Source organism: Hemiscyllium ocellatum, chromosome 39 (genome assembly GCF_020745735.1).
Source record: "Hemiscyllium ocellatum isolate sHemOce1 chromosome 39, sHemOce1.pat.X.cur, whole genome shotgun sequence".
Taxonomy (NCBI): Eukaryota; Metazoa; Chordata; class Chondrichthyes; order Orectolobiformes; family Hemiscylliidae; genus Hemiscyllium; species Hemiscyllium ocellatum.
Genome location: NC_083439.1, coordinates 3,366,300 through 3,379,970, shown reverse-complemented (window position 1 = coordinate 3,379,970; position 13,671 = coordinate 3,366,300). Strand labels below are relative to the sequence as shown.

At 42.1% G+C, this 13,671-nt stretch overlaps 1 protein-coding gene across 2 annotated transcripts in view; it reads right to left on the bottom strand.

Moving 5' to 3' along the window:
• The window catches only part of rasgrf1 (Ras protein specific guanine nucleotide releasing factor 1), a 92,899-nt gene that overhangs the window by 9,196 nt on the left and 70,032 nt on the right, over positions 1-13,671 (bottom strand). For both annotated transcript variants that reach the window (XM_060853336.1, XM_060853337.1), the window contains exons 15-22: positions 12,656-12,882; positions 10,697-10,822; positions 9,518-9,688; positions 8,855-8,961; positions 4,363-4,475; positions 3,472-3,532; positions 3,283-3,377; positions 2,070-2,154 (exon numbers count right to left, since the gene is read on the bottom strand). In XM_060853336.1, coding sequence (XP_060709319.1) covers positions 2,070-2,154; positions 3,283-3,377; positions 3,472-3,532; positions 4,363-4,475; positions 8,855-8,961; positions 9,518-9,688; positions 10,697-10,822; positions 12,656-12,882 — 985 coding nt within the window. The remainder of the gene's footprint in view (positions 1-2,069; positions 2,155-3,282; positions 3,378-3,471; positions 3,533-4,362; positions 4,476-8,854; positions 8,962-9,517; positions 9,689-10,696; positions 10,823-12,655; positions 12,883-13,671) is intronic.

The following is a 13,671-nucleotide window of genomic DNA, read 5'->3' as shown; positions in this document are numbered from 1 at the left end:
GGACAGGGAGAGGCTGTCCAATCAGCTGAGGAGCAGACTCCCTGCTGGGTATAGGGTGCGGACAGGGAGAGGCTGTCCAATCAGCTGAGGAGCAGACTCCCTGCTGGGTATAGGGTGCGGACAGGGAGAGGCTGTCCAATCAGCTGAGCAGCAGAAATTGGTGTAGGTCAGTGAAAGTGCATTGGGATGGCCTATCCCATAAACTTCAAAGGCTCGAATTCCATTGTTAAACACTTGAAAACCCATCTCATTCTGGTAGACACAGCCAGGTCCGAAAGCCCCTTGGATGTATAAAGTAAAAAGGCTGAAGCACTTCTGAGGAGACCCTTCTGGAATTGTTTAAAATCCTGCCATGCTCACGAGATTTCCTCATCTTCATGTGGCTCCCAAATCAAACTCTCTGTTACTCCATGGCACTCACAATCCTGCTATCCTCCTCATGAAAGCAGGCCAAATCAAAGTCTAATATCCTTTATTGTAGTTTGTATTGGTTAATGACCCCCTCAAAATAACCAACAAAACTAAAAGGAACCCATGATGCTCTCAGGGCAGATTCAGTGCACTGGACTGATTGTCTTGGGGAGCGTATGTTGGGCAGGTGCTGGGCTTGGTGTTCGGTTACATGTTGGAAGCAAAGATGAAGAACAGACCGATCCAAGCTGATCCCCTCCAAAGTGGGAGAACATCAATAAGACACATTATTGGAATCTGATGTGTAAAATGTAACTTGATTGATTTAGAAACTCTTACTTCTCAACTGCTTTAGGAGCAGGAGTTTGCAATTCAATCCGTTTTACCAGTTATTGCTGATCGATACCTCAACTCTACTGCACACCTTTTCAACCATATACCTGACTAAACAAAAAATCCTCCTTGTCACAGTCTTGTAAATTGCAATAAAGACTGGGGACACAATAGTTGGTGAAGAAACACAAGTATTACCCTTTAATGTAACAAGATGATCCAAGGTGCTTTTCAGAGGTATTATGAAACAGAACAGGGCAATGAGCAACTAGAGTCTGGATCAGTGGTGCTGGAAGAGCACAGCAGTTCAGGCAGCATCCAAAGTGCAGCGAAATCAACGTTTCGGGCAAAAGCCCTTCTACGACATGGTCGAAGAGCTTCAGGGCAGAGGAAATGACCTGGGAGTTGCAGTGGGAGAGGGACTCCCTGAGATTCTTGTAGAGAGAGGAGGAAAACTTCTTCAAGGCAGGCATCCTCGCAAGAGGATTCGCAGTAGGGTTAAAATCAACGAGGTAAAAACAATGACTGCAGATGCTGGAAACCAGATTCTGGATCAGTGGTGCTGGAAGAGCACAGTTCAGGCAGCATCCAAAGTGCAGCGAAATCGACGTTTCGGAAGGGCTTTTGCCCGAAACATCGATTTCGCTCCTCCTCGGATGCTGCCTGAACCGCTGTGCTCTTCCAGCACCACTGATCCAGAATCTGGTTTCCAGCATCTGCAGTCATTGTTGTTACCTTACTGAGCAACTCGCGTCTGATGAAAGGTCCTGCCTGAAACATCAAGTCTTCTGCAAATCTGATGCTGCTTTTTCCAGCTCCACATTTTATCCACGCTGACTTTCCAGCATCTGTAGTCCTTACCATCTCCAAGTTGAGGGAATAGTAAGACAGATGATTAAAATCCAACATAAAAAGTTGGTTATAAGGGGAGCAAAGTATAAAGGTTGAGAGATTAGAAAAAATGTTCCAGAGTCCAGTGTCTTGACAGATGAAGGTAAAGTCAGCAAAGATGGAGGGAGGCTGGAATAGGAAGAGCACCGATTTCTTGTGGGGTTATAGGGCTGGAAGAAATGACGCAACATTCATGGTGCCTCATGTTAACAGGATGTTAATTTCATTGTGCAAGTTGAGAATATGTGAGTGGAGGGCATTGATTGATTAGGTACCTTGAACACAAATAAAAAGGAACTTTCTGCAGTACTGGGTACTGGCTGAAGAGGAGGCAGACTGCTGTACTCTGCAAATAAATTGAGGGTTAAGTAAAGTGTTAGCATCCGTTTTCCTACCTCAACACCTGGCTACCATCTTGAGTGGTTTGTACTCACATCGTTGAAGTGTTTGGTGGTTTTCATAATGTATGGGGCTCTCTCATTCTTCTCAGGTTTCATCCAACCCTGGCCGAAGAACTCCCTGTGGAGAGAATAAACCAATCAACATTTGTCTGTGTGAAAGGATTGCTCACTAACAGCATCTAGACAGGCTGGGATTCCATTTCCTGCCAGCCTCAGAGAGGAGGTTTCCACTTGTCAGAGAGACTATAACAAAGTTGTAAGATTTTTGGTTAGATTTATTCACAGGTTCTGCTCATTGCTGGCAATGCCAGCATTTCCTGCCCACCATTAAATGCCCTTTAGAAGTTAAGAGGACAACTGAGTGAACTGAGCAATTTCAGAAGATACTTAGGAACCAAGGGTTGTGGAGTTGGATACAGGTCATGAAGACCAGGCAAGGATGGCAGTTCTCCTTCCCTAGAGACATTCATGAACCATGTGGATATTTCTGACAATCCAACAGTTACATAGTGACTATTACTGAGGCTAGCTGTTTATTCAATGAGCTTAATTTAACATCCTCAGCTGCCACAGTGGGATTTAAACAGATATTTCCAGATATCATTAGTCTCGTCTTCTCAATTATAACTTCCGCACAAAATCACAAGGCTACCATTTGCATAATAGATCCAGTAAAGAATTCAGGAGAAACTCTTATATACAGAGTGGCTAAGATGCAAAACTCTTTATCACAGAATTTTGAGATGAATTGTACTGATACATTTAATATGGCGGCACGGTGGCACAGTGGTTAGCACTGCTGCCTCACAGCGCCTGAGACCCGGGTTCAATTCCCGACTCAGGCGACTGACTGCGTGGAGTTTGCACGTTCTCCCCGTGTCTGCTCCGGTTTCCTCCCACAGTCACAAAGATGTGCGGGTCAGGTGAATTGGCCATGCTAAATTGCCCGTAGTGTTAGGTAAGGGGTAAATGTAGGAGTATGGGTGGGTTGCGCTTCGGTGGGTCGGTGTGGACTTGTTGGGCCGAAGGGCCTGTTTCCACACTGTAAGTAATCTAATCTAATCTAATCTTAATGGGAAGCTAAATAAGTAAATGAGGGAGAAAGGAATAGAAGTTTAAGGTCATTGGATGAGATGAAGAAAGATTGACAGGAAGCCTGAGTGGAGCATAAACATATGGACATTGATCTGTTCTGTTTGGTACATTCAGTACCATCCTATGAAAAGCAGATTAAACAATGACTTACTCATATGGAATACACCCGAAGATGAGATGATCCAACAAAGTCAATTCCTCAGCTATCTCCAGAGCAGAGAGGTTTTCAAATGTCTCTTCCTCCACCTTACCAAAAGAGAAGGAAGAAGCTGGGTCTTTAAAAAAGAACATTCTTAAGCCACACCTCCAATTGAAACTTCAAATAAAAATAGATACCAACCACATTCATTATCTCATCCAAAATTGTTTGTTGGTCAACTGAGTCTTCTTGGTTCAAAGTCCTGGAAGTTGGAAACATTTATTCAGCAAACGATACTGAGAGGAAATATGAAGGAGGTCTTTAAAATATTTGAAGTTTTAAATAAACTGAAGTAAGCATCTGTGTGACACTCAGCACAGGACTAGAGTATAGAGGTAAATATTCATAGGCAGGGAACAGAACACAATCTGTGTTTTCCAGCACATAGTGATTTATGAGCAACTTACTGACCCACATTCAGTTCAGTGATTTCTAAACAGCTCCATGGACTGGGTTCCCATGAGTAATACTAAACAGTGACCCCCTTAAAGACACAGGTCAGTAACGAACTATGTATCACCGCCAAGCTCCATACTCTCTAAGAAATGGCTATCAGAAGAAACTATACAACCAAACTCTTCTTTTTCCTGAATGTAAAAGGCAGATGGATGACTTTGAGAGGGGTCTGTAAAATCTTGGTAGATTACACGATAGGAAGCTGTTTGCATGTGTATAGGAATCGCAAACCAGTGGTCATCAGCATATATTCAGCATTAGTAACTCTAAAAGGGAATTCAGGAAAAGCCTCTTCACCAGAGAATGGGTTAGAACATGGAACCTGGCTGAGGGGAATAGCACAGTTGTATTTAAGGCTAAGCTAGTAAGATACACAAGGGAGAAAGGAATGGAGGGGAAAACTGATCAAATGAGATGAAGAGGGGTGGGAGAAGGTTTGATTCATAGTCTCAGACAAGGCTATTCAACCCATCATGTCCATGCTAGCCAACAAAGAGCTGACCACATTAATCCCACCTTCCAGCTTTTGGCCCATCATTCTTTTAGCTAGAGAGAAAGCTCCTCAGGAAAACTTACCTGATGATGTTTGCTGCTGCTTTCCTCTCCTGTGTTAGCAGCTCAGGATCATGAATGACTTCCTCGAGAAAACTAATCACTTGACTCTTCAATTCAGCGTTTGCTTCAAAATCCTGTAGATGAAGAGGGAATAACAATTAGCATTTCCAATAACCCTGTTTGCATACCGAACGTAAACCATGATATTCCCTACATTCTTGGTGGACTGAAGATAAAATGGCCCCTCGTTCAAAGGACAGGATCGCAATGAATCAGACAGTTTGTAACCTTGAAGTTAATTTGATGTTGAGTTGAGCTTCCAAACCCACACTGTCCTTTCCCATGGACACTGCTTCTCACTTCGGTCCACTGCCCATGTCCCTTACTGCCCACTCACCTGCTGCTGAAATTCCTATCCACAACTTTGTTCCTTCCAGAATGTCTCTCCAATCCTAGCCTCTCAAGAACTCCAATTACACCACTCCATTAGCAGTCCTGTCTTCAGCTGCTTCAGCCTTAAGCCCTGGAATTCCTTCCCTAAATTTACTTACCTCTCCGTATCACTGCCTTTCAAAAAAAAGGACCCCCCTGGAAACCAACCTCTTTAATCATGGTTCTGGTCACCCATCCAATATCTCCTTATGTTGGTTGGTATCGGTTTGTTGTTCCTATGAAGCACCTTGAGAGATTTAGTGAAATTCAAGATGCTCCCTAAGTTCAGGTTTTTGTTATTAACCCATTCATTTGTATTGCTCAGAGATTCAACTCATTAATGTAACGTGCAACTGATTGCAACTGGTCATCGTATTCTGAAAGCACCAGTAAGCATTTATTAAAAATCTCACATCCACGAGGGTCCCAATGCAATTCTCAACAAATGAAGTACATTAGAAGTTTCCTCACTGTTATAAAGTAGGAAATGCAGCATTCAAATTGCACACAGGAATGTCCCACAATCAGAAATGACTAGCCACACTAATGTTTTGGTGAGACTACTTAAATGATACTTTTTAGCCATGATTTACAAATAACGATGAGAACCTTCAATGCTGAAGGAAATGTTACTAAACTGGCAATCTAGAAGCACAAGCTCTAGGGTCACAGGTTCGAATCCCAATATGGTGGCAGGTGGAATTGAAGTATAATTAATAATATCTAGAGATGAAACCTAGTCTCGGTAATGGCGATCCCAAGACTAACAATGACCCGTCTGGTTCACTGAAATCCTTTGGAAAAGGAAATCTACCATCCTTATCTGCTCTGACCTCCATGTGACCCCAAACCAAAGCAGAGACTCCTGCTTATTCTCTGAGCCAGCCAATTCACTCAGTTCAAGACCTTTAAAGGATGGACAACAGATGCCAGTTTGTCAGTGGACACAGCAATATCCCAATGAAAGAATAAATCAGTTAAAGAGTTGAGATAACTGAATGGTGTTGCATAGAAAATCCTGCCAGTCTGAAATGCCCTCAGACCTGCACTGAAATATCAGCCTAGAACTAATGATTCTAATCTTGGCCTTACACTTGAACCAGAATTCTCAACAGGAGAGACCTGTGGCCTAGCACTGAACCAAGCCAACACCAAAAGAAGTAAATAATCTATGCTTATGGAAGACGAGTAGCAGAAAAGGGCAATGGTCATCATTTGCTCAAGGATCAAAGGGTCTATAAACTGAGACTTCCCTCATCTGTAATTAGTTCTGTGAGCTACATTATAATCCTCATGGATGCTCAGAAAGGAGCTAGTTTTGTTTAAATCAACCTGTTTGAAAATGTAATAAAACACCTCTAGAGCAGGTTTGACTCAAACCTGGACCTTCTGACTCAGTGTTAGGGACATTACCATTGTACCACATGAGCCCTTGGCAGGATGCAGCTACATTTTCTAATCAACCTGATTGGTGGAATGTATGGCATAGTTATGCTCTATATCAGCCTGTTCAGGGATGTTATGACACCCATCTGGAGCAGGTGGGATTTGAACTCTAACCTCCTAACTCAGGGGTAGAAACACTACCTCACACCACAAGACACCTAGATAAGATGGAGCAATGGTTACCTCATGAACTCCCATGACTAATCTTGAAGAGATTGATACGTCATACATTCTGTACGGACCCTGCTGGAACTGTGGTAGTTTCCCTGTCTCTGAGCCAGGAGACCTGGGTTCAAGTCCAATCTATTTGAGAGGTACAGGATAACATCTCTGGACAGGATGATGAGGAAAAAGATGTGGCATGGTATGACCGAAAGAATACGGTGTTGTTCATGACGCTATCAGCAGATTGATCAGCAAGTTACGGTCCTGCTGCGATTGCTGTGAGGTCTCTTGTGGCAGTGATGGTGTTCCTAGGTCTGAGCCAGGCGGTCTGGGTTCAAGTCTCACCTGCTATAGATGGGTGTCATAACATCTCTGAACAGGCTGCTATAGAACATATCTATGCCATACATTCCACCAATTAATTAATCCATCCACCAATCTTTCTTTCTCGAAAAAACCCATGCAAGAGCTTTGATGTTCCAATTAGCATAATAACAATAGCTGATGCATTTTAAATGGGCTACATCAACATAACAATTCAAAAGATTTGGCCAGTGGCTCTTTATCTAGGCTACATCATTCTCCTGAGTTGGGAAGTATGCTTCAGCAGCTGCGATCTGCTGTCAGCTGGACACTTGAAGCAGGAATTGGAATTCCAAATCAATTCATTTTGGCAGCTGCACTGAAACATGAAAGGAGAGTTCTCGTTTGAAGCCTCAGAGCCACTTCTTAATATGAGTTTGCTTTGCAACATAACCTCGAGCTTTTGTCCAATAACCCTGTTTCAACTTAAATCTCATCGAATCTTCTTTCATGCATCATATCATCAATAATTCCAAGTCTAGAGCTTCGTAGAGAAAAGTTGTGAAATAAATATAGATGAGGAAAGCCATTCAGTCCATTTCAATGGTCTGCTAATTGTTCTCAAATCATATTTCCATGTCTATTTTTTGGATAAAGCTGAAGTGGAAGAGGTCACATTTATCGTCCATCCCTACAACCCCAGTAAAATGAGGCTAACTCTTTTTCTAGCATTTCCGTATGATTCCTGACATCCCCCTTCATTGATCGGCTCGAAATATAGGCTATGCCCCCTTATTCAAAACTCCCCCTCCATCAGACAGTCCCCAGCTACAGGAAATATTTTCTTTTCTAGCTATCTCATCACATTCTTTCATCTTTCTAAATAACTCAATTGCACAAATAGCCACATTTATTTATTTTTATTAACACTATGGTTTATGCCTCATTAGAGTCATAGAGATGTATACAGCATGGAAACAGACCCTTCAGTCCAACCTGTCCACGCCAACCAGATATCCCAACCCAATCTAGTCCCACCTGCCAGCACCCGGCCCATATCCCTCCAAACCCTTCCTATTCATATACCCATCCAAATGCTTCTTAAATGTTGCAATTGTACCAGGCTCCACCACATCCTCTGGCAGCTTATTCCATACACTCACCACCCTCTGCGTGAAAAAGTTGCCCCTTAGGTCTTTTTTATATCTTTTCTCTCTCACTCTAAACCTATGCCATCTAGTTCTGGACTCCCCAACCCCTGGGAAAAGACTTTGTCTATTTATCCTATCCATGCCCCTCATAATTTTGTAAACCTCTATAAGGTCACCCCTCAGCCTCCGACGTTCCAGGGAAAACAGCCCCAGCCTGTTCAGCCTCTCCCTATAGCTCAAATCCTGGCAACATTCTTGTAGATCTTTTCTGAACCCTTTCAAGTTTCACAACATATTTCTGATAGAAAGGAGATCAGAATTGCACGCAATATTCCAAAAGTGGCTTAACCGATGTCCTGTACAGCCGCAACATGACCTCTCATCTCCTGTACTCAATACAGCATACCAAACACCTTCTTCACTATCCTATCTACCTGCGACTCCACTTTCAAGGAGCTATGAACCTGTACTCCAAGGTCTCTTTGTTCAGCAACACTCCCTAGGACCTTACCATTAAGTGTATAAGTCCTGCTAAGATTTGCTTTCCCAAAATGCAGCACCTCGCATTTATCTGAATTAAACTCCATCTGCCATTTCTCAGCCCATTGGCCCATCTTGTCCAGATCCTGTTGTAATCTGAGGTAACCCTCTTCGCTATCCACTACACCTCCAATTTTGGTGTCATCTGCAAACTTACTAACTGTACCTCTTATGCTCACATCCAAATCATTTATGTAAATGACAAAAAGTAGAGGACCCAGCACCGATCCTTGTGGTACTCCACTGGTCACAGGCCTCCAGTCTGAAAAACAACCCTCCTCCACCACCCTCTGTCTTCTACCTTTGAGCCTCACCATATTTTACCTCACCATATGGTTCAGCTAATGAATTACTGCACAAGTATGGGACCAACCAAGTCACACTGGTGTGGGGCACATCCTCTCAGTAGTAGTTAACTTGGGGGACACACTGAACTGATTATCACATTGACTAGCTGGGTAATAGCTAAACACTACCTGGGAATGCTTTGAGACCCAGTGCCTCAGTACATTGAGTACGCGGTTAGTTGCTGCTCTTCGAATGACAAACTCTTTGTCACAAATTCTCTGATCAGCAGGAAAGCCTAGAATCAACAGAAGAAAATTAATTCAGAAATAAGTAAACAGAGAATAGTCCAGGTGTGTTAGACATACAGTGATATATTATCTAAAATGTGATTTCTCACACACTCCCTTAAAGAGCTATATACACTGTATTGTTTATGACACAGATCCCTCAAAATATCACTTTCCAATGAGCTAGCACAGCCACGATGGAACACTTAGACTGCTTCTATACTGAATATTTTAATTATTCTAATATTGATAGATCACAGTTTCAGATATAATTCTTTATAATTCATTAATTAATAGGAAGAAAATATCAAAGTTGGAATTCCTGGGGTTCCTTGACCTATTGGATGAATTGATTAATTTGTTTTGGGCTGTATTCCAATGTTTATTTCCTTCATTTATGCTGTTGCTGCTTGTTTCATTAAATAAAAAGACAATCCATCTGTTGGTCCCCACAGTCCTAACATTGATAAATTAATCTGGCTCAAATACATCATCACATTTAGAGAATCATTTACCAAGAATTATTAGCAATAAGAATCCCCTGTGCCAAAGTGTGGTCTGTACCTGCGCTGGCCAGGGACATCCGCCGGAACTTCTCCTTGGTGGGAGTGCCCTCATTGGCTCCCGCTGTGGCAATGGCAAAAGCTGAGGTCGCTGAAAGTGCACTGCGGTTATTGTCCATTTCCCGGCTGGATGTGACCACCACTCCATTATTGTAGGAAAACAGGGAGAATTCTGTGGAGTCAAGAAAGATCAATATAGTAATCTCAATTCTACAAAGCCTGGTAATTTTCAGATATGGTGCCGCTTACAGGAGCTGTGACATTTGATGTAATTTGTTTGTCGCATTTTCTATCTTCTATAGATTGTCATTCTCTATACAGTATAGTACCTGTATAATTTTCTGTATTAGTGACATTATCTTTCTATATAAGAATAACAATATAACTGTATAAAGACTATCTTTCTGTGTGGTATGATTTTCGTGACAAGTTATATTATACAGTGACCGTGTGACCTAAGAAGATTGTGGGAAGGGAGTTGAAGAAAATCAATTGGGTGAAGAAATAGATAAAGAATTGTTCCTGATTCATTCTTCCCATTTCTTAGACATCAGGTGTCTGAATTATCGAACTGTAGAACAGTGATGATGGGATGTGGATAATAAAGGGTGATTGTTATTGTACATTATATTGGACATTATGTGCCCTGTAATTTTATGGGCAATATTTACATTGTTATTTTAATCAGCCTATTCTGTCAACAAGTAGTAATTTTAATCAACTGAATTAGTGTTCATATATTTATTTCAAGACTTTTATTACTTAAACACAGGATGAAGAAAGCTTCAAAAACAGAATCTACATTCTAACCCTAACATTCTAACAGTTTAGTAAAACTCAAAGAAATGCAAAGTGTTCTAAAAGAAGGATTAAGGTACAACACAGAGATATTCTAAGAGATGAAGAAATATCTGAATATGTTTAGAGTAAATAACAATAACAGTGCATAGGGAAAGCTTGATGCTGAGCCATGCATGGAGATATTAAAGCACCTACTTTGTGTTTGAAGGAGCAGTGTAAAGGAGAACAGGATAATAAGGCAGAGAGGGAGGGAGGGAATTCCAGATCATAATCAACTGATGGCTCAGCAATCTGGGAGGGAAGAGTGCAGAGATTTCTCAGGGCTGTAGGTGATCACAGAGGTGAGAAGAGTAATTGGTCTGGAGTTGCTCTTCCTTACCTGAGGGATTCTTCCCTTTCAGTTTTTTTGGCGTTGGAGGAGATTTTGGGGGTGAAGTCTCAGTCTCAGCCTCATCACTAAGAGCCTGCTCACTCTCAGAATCCTCCTTAACTGTTTTGCCAGCACCTGATTGGAACAAGACATTAATCAAATGTTTGGAGGGTGTAATCCTCTCCATCCATTCAGCCCTTTGGATCAGATTCCTGTTCACATCCAGGTAAAACAAACAATCCTCTTTTCAACTGCGAGTCATCCTGAAATAATTAGCCTCCGATTGTCGGCATTTGTAAGAGAAAGATCATTTTTATTGTACATAAATATGGCACTCAATTTAGCTCCAAATGCAAAAAGAATCATAAATATATTTTTTGGATGATGAGTTGTCCATTTTACCTAGTGTCCATTTATTTAAAGATATAGGCCAAGAGATTTGCACACGAGCTAATTTAAACTCGTCCTATACAGGGTAAACAGATTGTCTTGTTGTTTGGGAACAGAATATTATGCTAAACTTTACAGATAGTGGACTGGAACCAAAACCACTACCATCTGAAAGGGCACTGCCAGCTGTAATGGTACTGCCATCAATTTCAGAGACAGATGTTTGTTGACTGACCTGGAGCAGTTGGGTCTCAAAACTTGTGACTTCTTTCTTGTCCAGAATTCTTTGTAGCCGTTGGAGTCTAAATATTTTCTAATCATCCAGTTCAAAAAACTTACAATACATACCTGGAGCAGGTGGGCCCTTCCAGGTCTCCTGGCTCAAAGGTTGGGAGACTACCACTCTGCCACAACAGTGTCTAGCCTGTCAAAGGTAACTCAGTGCAGCTGAGAAGTGAGAGGTGTAGCTGTTACAATGTAAACACATGTCTGTGGGATTGTAATGGAGATAGCAAAATGACCAGGTTCATTCATCACCCACTGGTGTCCGTCATAATTTCAGGGTCTGATCCTCTGTCTGCTTGCCTGCTCCCACACTGGGCCTGGAGTTTCCCAGGATTCTTTGATGCCTCACTTCAATGCTTGGTGACTAGAGTATATTTATTCATTTCTGGTGATTAAATATGAAGGGTGACTTGGTGTCAGTAACCTCAGTCCCAAGGTCACTGCTTAACTATACTAGAGCAAGCTCATCAGAATTCTGGATGTATTTTTCAAATGTAGGAGCACCCAGGTAAATTGCATGTCTGCAATGACTAATGTCTGCAACTGCAATTAACTATTTCCTGTCACCTAGTGTTCACTGCCTATCAGGTACATGGAACACCACCACCTACATGTTCCTTCAAGGCACTCAACATCCTGACTTGGAATTATATTGTTATGTCTTCAGTGTTGTTGGGTCAAATTCCTGAAATTTCTTCTGTAAGAGCATTGTGGGTCTACCTACACAACACAGTCTGTAGCAGAACAAGGAGGCAGCTCACTGTAATCTTCCCAAAGAGAATTATGGATGGGGCAACAATTGCTTGCCTTGTCACCAACACTCACATTCTAAGAATAAATAACAATTTAATTCAGGACCTGACCCTGATGTAGCATTGTCCTTTTTCCTGATTTGTATTCATTGAGTTGGGTTAGCTCAGTTGGGTGGATGGCTGGTTTGTGATGCAGCATGAGACTGACAGTGTGGGTTCAATTCATGCACTGGTTGAGGTTACAATGATGATCTTTCCTTCTCAAACTCTCCCCTACCTGAGGTATTGGTGACCCTCGGGTTAAACCATCACCAGTTGTCTCTCACTAACAAGAGAGTGGTCCTCTGGCAACTTTACTTTTACTGAGTAACACAACACAATCATGTCAACAGCTCACCTCCTTTGCCAAGACCAATATCTTCATGCTTATCCAATTTGGTTTCTGGCTCATCAGGGAGTTTGTTGGGATAAGTACTCGACACATACAGTTTATTGATATCTAGGGCGGTCTTGCTGAAGGATGATGAGGAAGAGTACATACTTGCATAGCCATTGGCTGAGCAGGTCATCGTGGCAAGATCCAGTGCTTTCCCCCCAGTAATAATGGGAATGTTCAGGGAAAGCTTCCTCCTCCGAATGGGCGACGATGACTTGGAAATAGAGAGAGGTGGTGGGGAGGAAAATTTCCGACTGGCCCGAGGGGATTTCGGGGGTTCCCTGTACAGAAGTTTATTATTCTGACTGCTTGCAAGAAATAGTTCAAGTGACCTAGATTTGAGAGGAAATCAAACATTAATCTGATTGCTGAGGTATAATTCACAGAATCCTTATGGAGCAGATCACTCAGCCCACTGTGTCTGCACTGGCTTTTCAAATAATCTAACAAAAAATGTAATTTGATTCCTGCCTTCTCCTTGTAACTCTGCACATTTCACCATTTCATTTAACTATCAGCATAATGCCATGGATAGATTGCTCTGTGGAATGAAACGCCTCACTTTCCTTAAAAGGGAAATTTCATCCAAATTTTCCCTTTTGGGCTGGATGATAATGAACCTTCCCAATGTGGGAACATTACTTGGAAGGATTTACTGAGGCAGAAATTTAAGGTTGCTGCCCCAGGTTTTGTTAATGGGAAAAAATACTCGAATCTGATGGGACCCTGAAAAATGACTCAGTCAAGCTTGGATAGAATCAGTTTGTAGGGCACCCTGATGGGTTCGGCTCCTCGGTCACACACGACTGGGTTTAGCAGCACGTTGCCAGTTCTGGGGAGTTTTAGTTATAAAGGAAAGGATGGCTTGGTGATTTTCTTTGGAACTGAAACAGGATTAAGTTGTGGCCCATACAATTATGAAGGGCCCATTTTCTTCTGCACAGGGGTCAATAAGTAGCGGGCATATATTTAACATAATTGGCAAAAGGATTAGAGAGGAATTGAAGAGAATATTTTCCACCCAGCATTGGGGTGCCGGACTGGGAGGGAGTCTGGAACTCAATGCCTGAAAATGGTGAAGAGGCAGAAATTGTCAGCCTGCTTGATATGTAGGTGATGCT